Raw genomic sequence first — 18,812 nt, 5'->3', positions numbered from 1 at the left:
TCCTCTAGTTCACTAAAGAGACTGAACACGTCTACCCAGTAGTTAATACAGTATGTTCTTAGAGCCAAAAGAACATTCATGATATTCAGGGCTGAGGTTTGCAGACCAGGACCCATGTTTGGGGTGGGGGATACTCTCTCATGTAGGCAGCAAGGCATTAACCAGGAGCTTCAGGGTTCTTCAGATGAGACCGACTTTTAACATTATGAATGAAAAAGCCTCCAACCAAAAGCATGTGTATACTTTGGGGAGGGGGGGTAATACTAAAATGAACTTCAGTTCCTAGGGAACTTACAGTACTATTTAATCCTGAGATGGATTTACGATTTCAAACTAAGTTTAAGTATTGCCATTTACCATCACCCTTTTCTCCCTGCCCCTCCCCTTCCTCTTTCTTTCCTTCTTCAGTTCCTACTTTCTTTTTCTGGAAACATGGGGGTAAACCTGTGGGGAGCCTTTGTTGACATGGCTGCCATTCAGTCAGCCTTCCTTCCACAGGGATCTAAAGGCCAGCACTGTTCTCAAACACTGAGCTTGCAGACATGCCTTTGGAGAAAGGAGTCCTACCTTTTCCTGGAAGAAGCTGCCTGTCCGTCTTGTCTGTCCATCTTAGAGTGGACCCTGAGCCAAAACCGTATACTTTTCATTTTGGTGACACTACAGTTCAGTTGTGAAATGAAAAGCTTGTTTAAACATACTGAATAAACAGATTGGGTGAATGTACAATGAATCTCAGGATGGAATTTTACTATACTCTTCTCGGGAACTAATTTTTAATGAAAAAAAAAAAAAAACCTCTATCCATTTGGGTGTTATAATCCTGTTAGGAGGTTAAATGAAAGTTAGGAGGCTCAGTTTGCCTTTCCTGCCCACCTGGAACATCTGCTGAAAAGGATCTAGGTACTTGTGTGAGAGAGATGACATTTGCTTCGGGAGTCCTTTTATGCATCTTTGCTTAAGCACGCACATGTTTCTTTCTTTCTTTTTTTTTTCCATTCTAAGCAGGCGCTGGAGAACTGTGAACCCACTGTGGTTTTCAATGGGGACACAAACATAAGCCATGGAAGCCACTCACCGTGTTTCAAGTGGGCGACATCATCCAGTGGGTCACTCCTTCCTGCCTGTGTTTCTGTGAGATGTTGCTGCTGAGTTACCCCGTCTCCAACACTCTCTCTGGCTCTCCTTTGCAGAAGATACGAAATCCCTTCTTCCATCAACTGTAGCAGATGGGCTCTTGAGGGTGCCTGAGTTGTCTGGAATACCTTGAATCCGGCTGTGAAAATTTGGGGCAAATCTGTGACTCTCTGTTGGTGAGCGCCTTATTTGGTCTAGAGGCACTTTGCTCTGTGATTGAGTCATAAAGAGATATTAAAAAGGCCGCCAGTCTGTATTTTGAAGCAAACACTCAAGTCTCTCTTGTCATCGCGGACCCCCTTACAGACACACGGCACGGAACCTCTATTGAGCTGCACTGCTGTTTTTATTGCACATGGACCAATTCCCACACGGTAGTTAGTTGCACCAGAGTATAAATACTTGGTCACACACACAAGAAGAGATAGAATATACACACGAGTGCTAAATTTTACCAGCAGATTCACGTGGGCACTTGGACATTAAAAAATAATAATAAAAATACGTAAGAGAATAATATTTATAATATGGATACAGTTACAGTACCATGATAAGAGTATAAAAACTTCCCAATAAACCATCAACTCAATAACATAATAGACAAGAAAACTGAGTTTGAATTTTATTTTAGCTTTTTAAAGATCTGCCCACCTCCCCATCCCAGTAAAAATATTTAACTTTTTGTGCAAGTTAACAACTTCTATGAATTTTACAATGCCTAACGCTGTGCAAAATGGCCTTCCAACCACTGCCTTTTTTTTTTTTTGTCGTCTTTGTTTTTAGCCACATGTGCAATAATCTCAACTGTTTCCTTTTGTTCTGTCCTATCTTTAGTTGACAGAGTCACATGTCACAGAGAGAGACTCAGCGCCTGGTCCTTCCAACTAGTATTGATACATAAATAAGCTGTTTAATATAAACAAGTCTTTCTATCTTGCTGTGCAATATGCACAGAGTGAGGTAGAGGACCCACAGCAGGACCACCGAGGCGCGCAGGGCACAGGGTTTGCCCTCTAGGAGAAAGCAAGGTGAACAGTGCTCCACACATAGTTTCTCGAAACCAGATTTGTCTGTTTCCCCGCATCCTTCTTTTCCCTTTGCTTTAAGAACAGGAGACACCAGTACTCCGGAATTAGTATGCAATTTCTTTAGAAAGCAAAGGGAAACACTTCCTGGCTAATTATCACCGCCCCCGCCCCCACACCAAACCTGAGCTGAATACTTAGGTTCCTAGGTGTGGAACCGGAAGGCCAGGTGATAGACTCCATCCTGCCCCTTCCCCTCCCCTCCTAGTTTCCACTCGGGTCCTTGCAGAAAGTGTCAAAACCCACCTAGGGACGGGGGGGAATGCCTGAAGGTGCATTAAACACACGAAAGGCCGAACCTCAGAGAGAAAGGAACTCAAGACAAACCAGTAAGCCACACTAAGCCACACTCTCCCAACTCCTCCTAAACTTTCCTTTTTGCGCAAACGCTCGGTCCGGGGGTTTTTCTGTACGTCTCGGATGATTCGATAGATCTGTGGGCTTTGCATTCACCTGCTTTCGGTCTTGAGTAAACAGAGATCTCCTCTCTCCCCTGGGGAGCGGCTCAGGGGCGCCCAGGCGGGCTCTCTTCCTCTAGAGATGCAGAGCCCGTGTCCAGCCCGGGACTATGGGGAGCGGCGTCCGTGCGCCCAGAGAGCCTGGCTCTCTACACCTTGGACTCCGAGGAGAAGCCCTGGCGCCCCGGCTCGTCCAGGCTCGAATCGCTGTCCACAGTGGTCGTCCCGCCGTTGCAGCCGGTCCAGGGCTCCAGCAGGCGCGCCGGTGGGGTGGTCCCGGCGTCGTCGTCGTCGTCGTCCGAGGGAGCTCCGGGGGACGGCGGCGGCCCAGCTCTCGCCAGGCAGCCGGAGGCGCGCGGCCGGTCCCCGTGGGCTGCGCGGCGTCTGCAGGCGGCCCGGCGCGCGCAGCAGAGCAGGCGCTGGAAAGCCTTGCGGAAGTCGGGGCTGCGGCAGTAGATGATGGGGTTGAAGGCCGAGTTGGCGTAGCCCAGCCAGTTGAAGAAGACGAAGAGGCGATCCGGCACCAGGTCGCGGTGGAAAGCCTTCACCACGTTGGCCAGGAAGAAGGGCAGCCAGCAGAGCGTGAACACACCCATGATGATGCCCAGAGTCTTGAGCGCCTTCTGCTCGCGCAGAGCCACGAGGCGCGACGGCCGCCGCTTGCTGGAGCGCCCGTTGGCCAGCGAGTCTGCGGGGCGCGGTGGCCCAGGTGACGGCGAGGGCTCAGGCGAGGGCGGCCGGGCTGGGCCGCCGAGGAAGCGGCGCTCGCAGCTGTCGATCTTCTTTACCTGTTTTTGGGCCTCGCGGAACACCCGCAGGTACACGAAGGCCATGATGCACAGGGGCACGTAGAAGGAGACGACGGACGAGGCGATGGCGTAGGCCCTGTTGGTGACGAAATCGCAGCACTTAGGGTCGTTGTAGCAGCGGCGCGCTTCGTCGCTCTCGGCCCGCCACCAGTGCATGAGGATGGGCAGGAAGGACACTAACGCCGAGATGGCCCACACTGTGCACACGAGGGCCCGCGCTCGCGCGCGCGTCAGCAAACTCTGGTAGCGAAAGGGCGACGTGATGGCGAGGTAGCGGTCCAGGGCGATGACACACAGGGTCTCAATGCTGGCCGTCACACACAGCACGTCTACCGAAGTCCAGAGCTCGCAGAAGAAGGAGCCGTACTCCCAGCGGCCCCACACCACGATGGTGGCCCCGAAAGGCACCACCAGCAATCCCATGACCAGATCAGCGCTGGCCAGGGACATGATGAAGAGGTTGGTGAGCGTCTGCAGCCGCGGGGTCTTGGCGATGGCCACGATCACCAGCACGTTACCCACCACGATGAGCAGAACGATGAGCGCCAGCAGTAGGCCCATACCCGCGGTCCACTGCTGCGACAGCGGCGCTGAGCCCTCGCTGGCTGGAGGCAGCAGCGAGGCGGGAGGCGACGCGAGCACCAGCAGCCGCGCCGCGGTGGCCGCACCGTCGGGCAGCGGCGCGGCGGACGACAGGTTGCAGGGTTCGGAGGCGCCCAGGGCGAGCGCCCCCGCGCCCATGCCGAGCTGCGGAGGCCGGGGGCGGGGGGTGTGGCGGGGCTGGGCCGCGCCTGGGGAGCACCCCAGGAGCCGGGGCTGCGGGGCCCGCGCGGGGAGGTCGCGGCCAGGTCAGGGCAGCCGCGGCTCGGGGCCGGAGGCATGGACGCCGGGCGCCTTCTCCTCCGTAGCCGAGCGCTGTCTCCGCCGCCGCCGCCGCCGCTGCTGCTGGAGCCGCTGTCGCTGCTGGAAGAGCCGCCGGGACCTCAGCATGTTTCTGAGCGCGCGGGGCCGGCGGCTCCAACACCCAGCACCTCCCCCCCCACTTCGCTGCCACCCCCCCAGCCAGCCCCCGGGGCCGCGCGTCAGGCTCCCGCAGCCAATCGCCGCCAAGGCACGCCCCCGACAATGGTGCCCCCACCCCCAACACCCAGCACCCCCTCCTACCCGCGATTGAAAGGCTCCAAAGATTGCGGGCGGACTACGCAGCCAGCACCCACGGGCTGCAGCGAGCGCGCCCTTTCCTGCTCAGGCATCTTCCAGAGTCTAGTCTGCTGCGCCCTCTGCGGCGGCCCGCCGCCTCCTGTGCACCCCCCACCCCGCCGCCAAACAGTAGTCTCCCTTAGCCTTAGCACCCAGCTCTCCTTTTGCCGCTCCCGCAAGAGCGCCCCTATTTCCCTTCGGCACCCCGTAGTTCCCTCGCCTCTCTACCTCTAGTGCCCCGTTCCTGGTAGCTAGAAGAGAACCTTACAGGCGTCTCGGAGACGAAGGAGTGCCTTGGACAGCCTGTCTGCTGGGATTGGAGGAATTTAGCTGTGAGACTGGGGTTCTGCCATCAGGCAGCCTGGCTCTTCCCTGATCGCGAGGGGACCTGGCCAGCATGACAGCTTGGGGGAATAGGAAATGGGTGTTAGTGATTAGAGGAAACTTTGCAGCCAGGCGGGTTGCTGGAGCAGGGTACGCATCTGTCAGAAAGGCTCTCTGGGCGCTGTTCTTGCGCGGAGCTGTGCTCTCTCCTTCAAGTGCAGTAGATGGGGAAAGGAAGGGAAGGTTTGTGGATGTTACTGCCAACACCGAGGGCCAGTCGGATACACACACAGTTCCCAACCCCAGCTAAAGAAAAGGGTGAAAGAGTTTTGAATATAAAGAAGTTTAGGGCAACATTCAGTCCAGGGTAAATGACGTCGCCCCACCCCCACCCCCCTCCTCGAAAGAACACAGAGAATGACGCTTCAGACTTTTTGACTCCGGTACCAACACCTTAACATCCGCATCTGTGCTCCGTTCCCCATGGGATTTTGCAGTCTGAGCTGAGCCAACACGAGGTGCTGCTATCCCGTTTTCGTTGACGTCATGAACTGGGATTTCAGATTTCTTGGGAGGGTGGCTAGATTCTCAAAACTGTGGGATTAGCTTTGGGAAGATGAGGGAAGAAAATATACACATACTCAAGGCGATTAAATCTGAAAGCATTTAAAGTCATACCGCATTTCCTCGCTTCACATTGTCGAGCGAATCCGAAACTAGAGTGTTTGGCTTCATTCCTGATGGGAACAGAGGATGGGACCTCGGGCTGAGGTCCTCTGATCTACCCCTGGGAATGCCTCCACCTCAGGCCATAAAAAGGGAATCTGTAATTAAGTTCTTGAGAAGCGAACAGTTCCCAATTGTCTCAGAAGGGAAGGGTGCACAGTAGTGTTATATAATGTTATGTAATGCTCCCGAGTCCTTCTTGCATCGGAATAAAAAGATTAGCATCTGGGAGGAACATTAACATGTGGCCAAGCTGGTATTCTCACCTTGCCAAAAGACACAGGCTTATAGCTGTCCATCCATAGCCGTACTCTTGATAAAGTCAAACCCATGGATGTGCCCTAGGATCAGGCACTGAGAGTGTTACCACGGGGGAGTGATCTGTTTATTCACCCCTGCCCTGGACTTACCAAGTTCTGCCAAGTTGGGGAGTTTTGAGAATCTGGGAACAGGAACTACACAGAGGGCAGAAGGAGTTGGCACCCATAGTCACCCCAGCCTCTTCAAGCCAGGGTCTCTCCTTCCTCTGACTTTTAAGGAATGGCTGAAAGGACTCAAGGGACAATCTGAAAACAGCCCATGTTTTGAAGTGAATTGACCAAGAAAGGGCCCCTGAGTGCTGGGGTGTGGGGAAATGTGGAAAGAGGCTTTCTGCTAAGTAGTGCTATTGGGGTGCAGTGTGTCGACCTCCTGTCCCCAGGGCCTGGGGTTTCTTGGGATGATAAGGCCAGAACTGAGCTGTGGAGATTGGAGTCAGGAGCTGGGGCTGGTAACCTTGTGCTATCTATACGTATGAACACACCAGGCGGCAGGACTACCATTCTGGATTTTGTGACCTTTCCCCTTGATTACTTGGTGTTACATCAAGTTTCTCTGCATTTCTGTGGAATAAATACATTCAAGTAAGCATTCAAAAACCAGGAGGCATTTCTAGCAGGGCTTCATAGAGAGGAATCCCAGATGCTCTTAGAGACTTTCCTCAACTGTACTGACAGGCGTACTTAGAATAGTGTAGCCTCAGCTAGCATGGAAGTCTCTCTCTCTCTCTCTCTCTCTCTCTCTCTCTCTCTCTCTCTCTCTCTCTCTCTCTCTCTCTCTCTTCCTTAGAAAAGGATATGAGATTAAGAGGAAGTTCAACATAGCAACTTAGTCTGTTTTCTGTTGCTATGACCAGATACCTGAACCTGGGTAATGTAAGAAGGGCTTTATTTTGGCTCAGAATTTTGAAGGTTGAGAGGTTCAAGTCCAGACAGTTGCCTCTCTGTGCCTCTCTGTGCAGAGCAGAAAGCACAAGGGGCCTCTTGAGGAGTAGTAACAACCGGCTCTTCTGATTCCTAGTAGGATCTCATAGCAACTATATATCCATCCGGTCACAGCAAAGTCACCACTTAACACTCCATCAGACCAACTGTTCAAACGTAACATCAGCTTATCCCCATATTACATGCTGCAGGGTTAACAGGTCATTTTCTATTTGCCACTCAAAGTGCATCAGTAGGAATCCTTCCCCGTGCTAATTGGCACACCTGAGAATCATGAGTCCCTTCCCCAGCTGCCTCTTTTCCCATCTGGCTCCCTGCACCCTACAGGAGACTTAGTATTCGGTGTGAACTCTGTGACTAACTCTCCTTATCCCTTTCACTCTCGCACACTAGGGCTGAATGTGTAGTTCAGCTGTACAGCAGTTACCTAACAGGCAAAGGCCCAGCTCCATCCAGGGATGACGGCCTTTATCGGCTCACCGCATAGAGTTCTGTACGCTTCTATCGTAGGAAACTCCGTCCTGGTTTTGGATCTAATCTCTTTCCAAAGCTGGGATATATTCTTGTCTTGCTTCTCCTTTCCTCCTTCTGTCTTCCTTTCCCTGCCTGTTGCTTCTGGAAATAATTTCCCACTGACCTATGGTAACCGTGTTTCATGTGGCTATGAGGGACTGCCTTTCGACGTCTCTTAAATCATTTTCATCTCTGTATGATTTTTGCCTTTTCTAGGTCATATGTTTATGGAGAGCAGGAAATATCTTACCGTTTTTGCAGCTTCCATGTTCATTAATAATTACTTGACATTAGTTAATATTTAACTTGAATTCATAAATGTCATATTTAATTAAAATATCTTTTTTGCACAAATGAGGAATGGTTGACTATTTCAGAACTTGGGAGTCTCCACTCATGCTTATAAATCACACGGACCAGTCAGTATTTCCGTATAAGCACCTCAAAACACCCCACTTATGAGCAGCGTCTCATTGTGTAGCCCATTCTGTCCTATGATCTAGGCTGGCCTCAAGCCCACAGCAGTCTTCCTGTCTTGGGCTCCTAGGTGCTGAGGTTTGGTGAACTGCCACAGTCAGCTAATTTCCACTCACTGGGAACATTATAACACTACTTATGCCTCCCCCCACCCCCACCCCCATTCCCACCCTGGGAAGATTGCTGAGAATCTCATATCAAGTCCCAGATCAAGTCACATATCTATAGTACAGTGATCAATAGTCAATCCAGCCTACTCATGGTTACACGCCATGAACCTGACATTTCCACTCTTGAAAATGAAGGTGAGCAGACAGACAACCGCTGGGAGAGAGGCCAGAGAAACCCTAGGAAACACATCAAAACCCACTAGCGAAACTGCCCTGGCGGCCGATAATAACCTCGAGCTACTCGTAATCAAGCTATCACTAATCAAAAGATCTCCTAATCAGAGCTTAAGTGGTTCATCCTCAGGATAGACAACACAGCTTGTCACCTAAAGCCATATGGCTGCTCCAAGGATCAGTCAGTGCTAACTGAAGGACAGACAGCCTGGCTCAGGCTGGCACTTAAGGTCATAGGCTGGATCTGGAGCCACCGTTTACACAGGGACAAGCCACTGCAGCCGCTATCATCACAACAAGCACAGAGGCGCGTATACAGTAAGCACGGCCAAGGCTGGGCTGCTTAGAAAATCCAAAGGCTCTCCTCTCTCCCCACCCCCTTCCTCCCTCCCTGCCTCCTCCTCTTCCTGGTGTGTCTGACAAGTACATTGAATAATGTCAGAGCCAATAATAATATTTTTCAAAAATCGGATGCATTGGAAAGAGTTCCGATGGGGAGGGAGAGGGGTCGAAGATCCAGGTTCCTGTCCTGGCTTGGCTGTTTGACCTTCAGTAGTGACTTCACCTTTCAAATGAATGCACTGTTTGCTCTCTCTCTCTCTCTCTCTCTCTCTCTCTCTCTCTCTCTCTCTCTCTCTCTCTCTCTCTCTCTCTCCCTCTCTCTCTCTCCCTCTCTCCTCTCTGTATTAAGGGTGAAATAAATAGAATACTTTATGGGGATTTTTTTCAATCCACATGCTATGTATTTGTAGTACAGGGCTGAACACTGCCTTATCGCTGCAACCTTTCAGATCACAGAAGGTGCCAAGATCTGCAGAAGAGTCTGTGCCCTTAGATAAGCTCCTTAGTCGGTGTGACCCTTCTTTGTCACACTCAGTATTTATTGTGATTCAGAGGATGGGCAGCAGGGGTCTATTTTTAATTCTCTTATCGTGAGCAAATCGTCTTTAAAAAAATTTTTTTTTCCAGAGAGGGGGGAGGTGGATATGGTTTTGTTTTTTTTTTTTTCATATCCTTACTTAGCATATGTACCTTGCTTGCCTCCTCCCCCCCCCCCCCCCCCCCCCCCCCCCCCGCCTTTTCTTCTTTCTGTGGGATTGGTACCAAAGTGGAGGTCCAGATGCCCCGTAAGCAAAGGCTGAACCACGGAGACACATGTCAGCCCACACCCCACATTGTGATGTCTGAGTGTTCTACCTGCATGTATGCCTGTGCATCCTGTGTGTGCCTGAAGCCCCGAAAGATGACAAGAGGGCATCAGATCCCCTGGAAATGAGTTACAAAGATGGGGTGCCGTGCCTTCCCGGAATCGAATTTGCATCCTCTGGAAGAGCAACGAGTGCTCTTTACTGCTAAACCTTCTTCCAGGCCCCCATTTAAAAAGTGTGCAGGGGTGAGTGTGGGGTCAGGGGAGGACTTGTGATGCTCTCTGCATCCTCCTTCTACAAGGCTTGTGAAGATGGAACTCGGGCTTCCCAGGCAAGCTTCCCTGCCTAAGCAGTCCCGCTGGAAAGATTTGTACACATGTGGCTTCCATCTACATTTCAGGACACTTCAGCACTGAACTATTAGCAGCCTCGAGAGGAGCTGTCCTCTATTTAGTCCTCTGTTTGATGCCCTGACTAGCACCTTGAAGGGGAGGAGGAAGAGGCCATGTCAGCACAGCCCCAAACCGGCCATCATGGTTTCTGTTGTTACTCCCGTGTAAAGAATGAAGATTGGTCTGTCAGTTGCAATCCCACGTGAATGTGTTAGTGGCAATATGCATATTACCATTGCATGTGACAAGCCTCTGTTTGACAGCTTTTCTTAGGTTTGTCCAAGTCCAGGCTTGTAGCAATGGACTGCGTGAGTTAACTAAAAACCTAGGTTTTCTTACAACTGTCTTAATGCGCTCCAGAAAAACAATTATGTTGTGGGGTTTGACTAGTTGATAGTCACAAGAATTCCAAAGCCCATGGCTGTGAGTTTCCAAGGGACAGGAATGCTTTCTTCTAAACACTCGGCCTCCCATTTGTCCTGGCCATGTAGAAACGGCTTACTAAATTTCTGTGTACTAGTGGAACCACTTAAAAGGTTATGTCTAGAAGATTCTCTACAATAAAAGAGGACATTGTGTTTTCCCGTCAGCCGTGGAAGGCGGGCATCAGGGCAATCCAACTGAATGGACTTGCCAAGAGGAACAGGCGGAAGAGATGGCCTGCTTCAGTCTCGGGGTGAGAAAGCCAACCACTCGGGTTTCTTTCTCTTACTACTTTGAGAATGTCAAGCAGACGTCTTCTCGCATCTTTTTGTGTTGTGTAGATACTTTTGTGTTTAAGGAACTCATTATTTACAGACTGTAAAAATGCCTGTGCAGACCTCAGTAGGTACAGGCGTGCCGCGGCCTTTATCCCTGCAGGACAGTCAGTCTGAAGACGACTTTGTTGTTGATAACCACTGTGGTCAGGCTTCTTGCTTTGAAAATAAATATCAAACCTTTGACATGACATTTATTTTCCATAATATTTCAGCTTTGCCTCTCCTTGAATAAAACCTATTGGAGACCTTTACCTCACGATAAGTTTTGTTTCCCCCATCAGAGATTATCCTATAATTAAATGTTAAGGGGACAATGACCTTCATGTCAGGCTCCTGCTAAATTTAAATTACTTTTCATACCAATGGAGAAACACCTTCCTGTCAACCCCCACCCTGTCCCCCTTAGAAGAAACTGAACTAGGAGGGGAAGAGATGCATAAGATTTCACAGATGGAGAAAGGCATTTTGAAGTTCTTATTCCATGAGTTAAACTTTTAATTGCCCAATCTAACATCCTTGGTGGGTAGACCCCAGCTACTGATTACCACTTGTGAAAAGAATTTAATTGCAAGATATGTTTGGGGACTTGGAGAAGTCTTATAGATTTTTGAAGTGGCCAGTTGTGAACAAATGAAAAAGCTCTGTCAGGTGACATTTATTTGTGTTTTTCAATTGGCTTAGGTAAAATAGATCTTGACTAACCATGGCATTTATCCATACAAATAAAAATCCCATCATTGACATATGCTAGTGTGGGTTTTCCAAAGTGCCGTATGAAATCTAACTCTGAAGATGAAATAAATAAATAAATAATAAATAATAAATAAATAAAATAAAAAACCATATCTGACTAGAAAAAGACTTCACAAGAAAGTCTTCCTGAGAGTTTGAGGCACAAAAGTTGGGGTGCCCTGTGCTGTCAGATAAGAGCTAAACTGGAGCTCTTGGGGGACTTGGGAAGCATGCTCTACCTGTTTCATTATCTGTGTTCCCTAAGTAATGTCATCCAAGACTAGAGACTCAAGTGGCATGTGCAGGAGTCCTGAGAGAGCGCAGTGCCTTTAGCCTTGCACCGCCCCCGCCTCCCCCCCCCGCCCCCCCACTGCCCCATCGGCTACATCAATGAGAACTCAGTTCTGCAGTCTGTAAAGGGTTGGCTGTAATCTGACTTGTGCCCCACTGCCTGTGCAGTTACACTGGCCTAGAACTCATAATCCTCCTGCCTCAGCCTCTTTAGTGGGATTCATGATGCAACCGTCATGTCTGGCTTGCAGCAAGCTGCCACCCTCTTTCATAGCTTTGCCTTGAGGAGAATAATTTGGTTTAAAATGGGCCCGCACACCTTCGCTCCTGTGCAGTATTTTTGGTGAGCTCTTCTGGGAGACAGCTGAGAACAAAACTTACTTACTAGGCAACTTAAAAACCCACCATTAAGTATACAAAAAAAAAATCAGTATTTCAGAACAGATAGATTTTTTAAAACATCTGGGACCTACACATTTTTTGTCTTAGGTATTTTTACTGCATAATTTTAAATGATGGCATTTTTAGCAAGATTATACTAATTTTGGTAGTTAGTTTTGACATTTACCTAATATATATGTGTGAGTGTGCATGTGTCTCATGTGGCGTGTAAGGGTGTATGAGTGTGTGTGGGGAGTGTGTCTGTGTGTGTGATATGGTGTGGCATGTGAATATGTGTGTGTGTGTACGTGTGTGTGGTGGTATGTGAGTATGTGTGTGTGAGTGTTTGTGTGGTGTGTGTGTGTGTACCTTGATAAATAAGAACACTATGGAGTCAGACTGTGAGTTAGAAATCCAGGTTCTGTAAGTTAAATGACTCAGAATTATGTGAATTATGCTTAGTCCTCAGCTTTGCCATCTGTCAAATGGGAGCAAGAACATCCACCTCTAAGTTTGGACTATTTGCTATGATAATGTATAGGAGGCATGTGATGGAGCTCTCAGCTCATCATAGGCACTTACTAAACACCAGTTCTTACTTTGCTGGATTGTTTTGGGGAACTACAACATAACATGAACAAGCGGTAAGACTATGTCATGAAATGCACAAACCTTGCTATATACAAAAAACAAAGACAGCAAAAGAACTGACTTCTAGTCACTGAAGCCAAACAGAGATCTATTTAAGGTCAGAGCGTGGAACGATGAATCATTTGTTAAGTACCTTTTTATTTCGGAAGCAAATTTATTCCTTTGTGGTCATTTCATCTGATTATTGTTCCATTTGGGGAATTTGAACTTCCCCAAACTAATTTTTGCATCATGAAAAGGTCACTCCAGAGAGGCCCCTGCTGCGGTGTAACCGTTCCAAATAAACAGAAAACAAAGTTGGCAAAGCACAGCCCACTCAGCCCTTAGTGGATAATTCATTCTCCCACAGATCTTAGTGGGCAGTTTATTCTCCCAGCCACAGTGGGTCCAAGCTGCTCTCTTGAAGATCCAAATTCACAAGATCCCACCGAGGCTGAGAGGCTCCCTGGAGGCCAACTTTATGTCGTATTTGGTAGAGCTGGAGCTAAGGCCCGGTCCTCAGCCAGGACGGCAGCAGGCAAGCACCCGGTTGCCAACAAGGAGGGAAGACTTTCCAGGTCCACGTGGTTTGGCATCTCGGAGAATCTTCTCTATTAGTTTAACTTTAGAGTTTTAATGTCTTCTTGGTCTCGTTTCTGTTCTTTTGTAACAGATTAAAAAGAAAATGGGGATGAATGTGTGTGGATGAGGCAAGGGGTCAAGAAGAAACATCCTGCAATTCCCCACCAGAAGAGACCACAGGGAAGTCACCACTGCCACTTACAAAGCCTGGTGTGCACCCAGTGTCACTGACCGATCCCTGTTATCGGAGACGCCACCTGATGCTTTGTATGGGGCCTGTCGTTGAGAAATCAGACAGGATACTTTGGAAAGATCATCTCCCCCTAGAATAACTGGAGAATGAAAAGTTTAGAGTTATTTTCCATAATGCTTCAATTATTCAGAATGTGAATTTAAATAGTCCTATCACTCCCTGGTGGTTCTCCGCTAAGGAAGAATGACTCAGCTTGCTAGAAGCCTGCACTGCAGGGTGTGGTCAGGGTGTGGTCAGGTGGTCTGGGCGTCCCCTGAGCTGTGAGGGAAGGATCTATTTGAGACCCATCTCCTTGGCATGTGGAAGGCCACCTTCTTCTGTCTCTATCTGTCACTGTGTCCCAACTTTGCTTTCTCAGAAGAACACTTGCCACACTGGACCAGGGTCCACTCTAATGATTTCATGGTAATCTGCCAGTCTCTGCAAAGGCCCAATTCCAAGTAAGATCACTTTGCAAAGCACCAAGAATTTAGAGTCTTTGGGGTGGTGGTGGTGCATATTTCAACCTATAGCATGAGAAATTTCATGCACTGCCTTTATCACCTCTAACAGGTACAAGTCATATTTATTGACCTCTGGAACAAATAACAAGCCTAAGGAGGATTTCTGTCTCATATTTGAGATGGCCCCCAAATATGGTATCTAGAACCTGGAGACATAATGTTGCATTGCTATCATGTGGGGATTGTTGTTTGGTGAAGTGCGCATGTATGCAAGAGAATCATCCTGGGTCTTAGCAGTGGGGGAGTAGAAGGTACAGCTCCCAAGTATGTGTTTATGAGTGTGTGTGTGCGCGTGTGTGTGTGCGTGAATAACTGCTGCTTTATAGCTTTTATTGCAAGCCATAAACATCAACTTTTTTTTTTTTTGGTATATGAGCTTGAACAATTTGGTTTCTCGCTAATGATTTAGATCCACAAAGAAAAACTAGCTAATCCCGTGGGTTAGTCATGTGGGTCACCCTTTACAAGTTGTTTTGATATTGTATACACAAACTTGGAATCCTTTCCCCATGGCTGCAACATGGCTGTTAGTTTTTTTTTTTTTTCCAAGAAAGAATCAGTGTAACAGACAGCAAATAACCATGTAGGAGAAAATACAAACTTTTATAACTGAGGGACAAAGCTGGCCTTTGAGCAAGGGAAAACCAGATACTCACGTATAATCCAATGAAAAAAACCCAGAATTTTATGACCTTGAAGTTAAAATTTTGATTGAGAGAGTGCTTCAGATTCTAAAATACCAGTTAGGAAATAGCTCCCTTCAGTATCTTGATTTAGATTTAGATTATTATAGGAACTAGGGGAACAGCTCAGAGGTAGGGTGTTTGTTTAGCATGCACAAAGGATTTGACCTCAGCAGCACGCGCGCACACACACACACACACACACACACACACACACACTTAAAGGGAATTCGAAGCTCCATTGTATGATAACCAAAACTAACATATTTTAAAATATTGGTTTGTATGTGGTATGTATATGGTGCTCGGGGGTATATGAGTGCTTGAGTGTATGGATGTAAGCACGTATATGAGGAGGTCAGAGGCGAGGACAGCCTAATGTGTCAATCCTCTAGTTCTAATTTACGTAAGACAGGCTCGCTCCATTGTTTCCACTAGTCCACCAGATTCCTGGGGTCACCGCCCCTCATCTCTCCATAGAAACAGTGGGGTTACACACAGGAGAGCTCTCTTCCCCCAGCTTTTACGTGGGTGCTGGTAATTCAAGCGCAGGTCCTTGTGCTTACACAGACAGCGGCTTTACCCACGGAGACGGTTCTGCATCCTCCAGTCCAGCATTATCTTAATCTGCGCCTGGCCACGAACCAAACAGACCTAAGATTTATGCAGAAGAACAAGCTTACCTCCCGATCCTCACTGACTGAGGTCCAAGAGCTCTCACCAATGACTTGTCTTCCCATGTGATACTAAGTCTGGCTCAGCCTGTCCTGGACCCCTCCACGTCAGGAGCTGAATGTGCAAGCAGATGCCCATGAGTACCAAGTAGGAAAAATCCGGGGATCACGCTAGCATAGCCTGCCATTCTATAAGTGCCGGTGCCAACTCCTCCCTGGATAGATCTGGTATATCTGTGTTACATAAACAGCACGGATTTAGATATATTTGATTCTCTATTTTTAAAAATGTCATATGTGAGGGTTTTTTTTTTTTTAATGGCTGGGCTAGTTTGGTTGAACAATCTTATGTAAGACAGCACTTAGAAGCTCAGATCTGTGGGCCTGTGTATTATTTAGTCATCTGTTTGTGCAACTGTATTTTTAACTTAATTTATGATGAGCAAATAGTTTCTCTGAACTCTCAAGCTCCGCTTCCCTGCTTCAGCTCAGTTTGCTTTCCTCTCAGTTTCCTTCACAACACCTTACACAGAACTCTCCCTGAGAACTCTCTGTGGTACTTCTACGGAGGTAACGGGCATCCCTCAAGAAACAGCCCAGCCAAGTGAGCAAAGGGAGGCTTGGAATCCTCGAGCAGGGTACTCTCAGTTCAGTGGAGAGGTGGCTCTGTGGCACATGCCCTTTCAAAAGAGTTGCTGACTAGAGTCCCCTAGCCCTGAGCATCATTTGTAGTGTCTCACCTTGTCCTGTAATAGGTCAGATAGTCGGTCTCACTTTAGGGGCAGAGAAATGGGAGCTTGGAGGGCTTTCCTAGCCTTTCACAACCGATTAGCACTGGCATGCGACTTGCAACCCAGTGCCTTGGTTCCCTTCCTGCTGCTGGAACAAAAGCCACTTAAAGAAGGGATTTATTTGAGCTCACAGCTCAGGGTGCAGTCCACCAGGGGAAGTCACCGCAGCGGGAGGCGGAGATAGTGGCCACTTTGCACCCACAGTAATGGAGCCAGCAGGATGGAAGACTTTGAGCTTGCTGCTGCATTCTCTCTCCTTCACATTCAGTCTAGGGCCTAACCTGTGAAATGCTGCTGGCTATCTTCAGGATGGGCTTTCCCACCTCGGTGAACTTCATTCAGAAATCCCCCACAAGCAGACCCACCACTCAGGCAATTCTGGATTTTTGTCGAGCTGATGGTTGACGCCAGCCCTCAAACCAGAGACTCCAGAGCCAAAGCGCTCCAGCAAAAGGGCAGCCTCCTGTTCTCGTTTTTTGGAAATAGTTTAGTTATTTGAAATTGAGCTAGAAAAATCAACTGATGGGATAAAGCTTACTTGTGGGGCTAGGAGGGTAGATCAGAGGTAGAGCCTGTTTGAGGCCCAGAGGTTGAGCTCCACAGGCTTACACATGTACACATATGAGCACACATGCACAGGCATGCACACATGCACATGCATGCACACATTCACATGCACACGCACGCACACACACACACACACACACACAACATGGATACTGTGCAGTCCACAATATAAATTTTTCCTGATGTTCCTCTTTTGTAAAAGCCTCATTCATTAGGACATTTTCTATGACTATTTCAGACTGGCTCCCCAGAAGTTACCAGATTCTCTGCTAGGCATCTCCTCTCTTCAACTGTTGCCATCTCTTGTCTTCCCCTCAAATTCCTTTAGAATCCACAGTTGTGCTCTTTTAATGCCTGTAGAGTTTCTGTCCCAACTCTGTGACAACGAGTAAGAGAAACATCCTTACCTGGAGGCCGTGCTGGCAGGAGCATCCTTGACAGAAGACAGGCTCACTCCCCAGGGCCCCTGCAGCATAGGATATAAGGCAGCTGGCAGGATTTTTTATGCATGAGTCAGGTACCAGTCTCAGTGTCCCCAGGGCAGGGCCTCAAGTGTACTACTCCTAAGACATGCTGCTTTGTTTGAATGAGGAGGAGAGACTCACAGAGTCCCTACAACTCTCCAAGAAAGAAGGGCCCATTCTCAAACCTCATCAAAGATCCTAAAGATGAGGCCCTGGAGACCCCAGAACAGCGCTTTCTGGGTCACCCCTTGAGAGTTGACGCAGTCAGCCTGGCAGCCTCTGAAGGATGTGTGGGAATCACCTAGAGCTCCCTGTTCTCAGTTTGGGGGGGGGGTCTCGGTTTGGACAGAGACATCAGAACGTCCTAATTTAACTTCCAGCTACACACAGATTTGGTAGCTGGGCACGGAGTCGTAATTAGAACTGCTGGGGAGGAAGAAGCAGAGGAGAGTGTGCTGGCACGGGGGTAGCCAGAGACAAGCAGCCCTGCCATCTATAAGAAGCGAAGGGAAGAGGAACCCACACAGAATTTCAGAGCCTTGAGCCAAGATCCTTGGAGGTGAGGAAACCGAAGAGGTAGCACAGTATGGAAACAGAGAGGAGGGGCAGTTTGCGGAGGGTTGAACCTGCCATAAGGATGAACTGTGAACATGCACGGAGTTGTCAAAGGACAAGCGGAGTCAATGAAAAGAGAAGGGGACGATGTAGTGGCAGTCAGCTATGCACTGCTATGACCAAACACTGAAGAAACCAACATAAGGGAGTTAAAGATTTATCTGGGCTCATGGCTTCAGTGCTTGGCTCAAGCTTACAGGAAGATGGCACCGTGGAGAAAGGCTGCTCTCTTTGTGAGAATTAGAAAGAGAAGCACGGGAGGGTGAGGGACAAGGTAAATCCTTCAGGGCCATACCCCCAGACTCCACCCAACCTCCACCCCCTAACAATTCATAAATTGAATCTATACAATATATAAACAATCTATAAATCCATAGATGGGGTAAGCAAGCAGCAAAGTTGTGGCCTCCAGTCCTGTTACTGCCCAACAGCGCTAGACTAAGATAGTGCACGACGAGTCTTTTGAGATGTTTACTTTCATTTGTTTTATTTTCGTTTACGTTTATTTGTTCACTTCATGCTTTCATGCGGAGGCCAGAGGACAACTTGCAGAAGTTGTTTCTCTCATTCTCCTGGTGGGTTCTTGGCAACAAGTGCCTTCACCTGCTGAGCCATCTTACCTACCCTCTGGGGACATTTTAGGTCCAAGGCACAGAACTATATCATACAGGATCCATGCCCTGACACTTAGATGTTCGGGTTTCCAGAAACCAAGTGCAAAAAGACCAACAGCCCAGCAGAAAATGAGCAAAGACTGTAAACAGAGCGCTTACAAGAGGCGAAAAAGAAAGGGCCTTTGCGTACTAAGACAGCCTAGCCTCTGTCTCCATGAAGGAACTACAAGAACAATGAACAGCACAGGTCCATTTCTTGCCTCTGAGCTCCGCCAAAGCTTGGACAATACCCTGCGCTGGCCAGATGGAAATCAGAGCTCTGTTCCAGGTGCAAGGGGTTTCTGGCCCTTGTCTCAAGGAGGCTAACGCTGTGTAGTTGACTAGGTAGACCAGGCTAAG

The 18,812-nt window shown here is 48.6% G+C and overlaps 1 protein-coding gene and 1 long non-coding RNA gene across 9 annotated transcripts in view; both read right to left on the bottom strand.

Annotated features, from left to right (window-relative positions):
- Adrb1 (adrenoceptor beta 1) overlaps positions 1–4,486 on the bottom strand; it is a 65,575-nt gene extending 61,089 nt beyond the window's left edge. For 7 of the 8 annotated variants that reach the window (XM_029472341.1, XM_029472340.1, XM_029472344.1 and 4 more), the window contains exon 1: positions 1,076–4,486. In XM_029472341.1, coding sequence (XP_029328201.1) covers positions 2,827–4,227 — 1,401 coding nt within the window. In that variant the 5' untranslated portion in view covers positions 4,228–4,486 and the 3' untranslated portion in view covers positions 1,076–2,826. The remainder of the gene's footprint in view (positions 1–1,075) is intronic. The other variant, XM_029472342.1, reaches the window with a different exon arrangement.
- Positions 4,487–12,829: 8,343 nt separating this feature from the next.
- LOC115029999 lies at positions 12,830–15,541 on the bottom strand. Its single transcript, XR_003835595.1, has 3 exons — positions 15,372–15,541; positions 13,452–13,581; positions 12,830–13,328 (listed from the first exon to the last, which is right to left on the bottom strand). It is a non-coding gene; the product is annotated as an uncharacterized LOC115029999 (long non-coding RNA).
- Between the last annotated feature and the right edge of the window lie 3,271 nt (positions 15,542–18,812).

This window comes from Mus caroli, chromosome 19, assembly GCF_900094665.2.
Source record: "Mus caroli chromosome 19, CAROLI_EIJ_v1.1, whole genome shotgun sequence".
Taxonomy (NCBI): Eukaryota; Metazoa; Chordata; class Mammalia; order Rodentia; family Muridae; genus Mus; species Mus caroli.
This window is presented reverse-complemented; position numbering and strand designations above follow the sequence as displayed.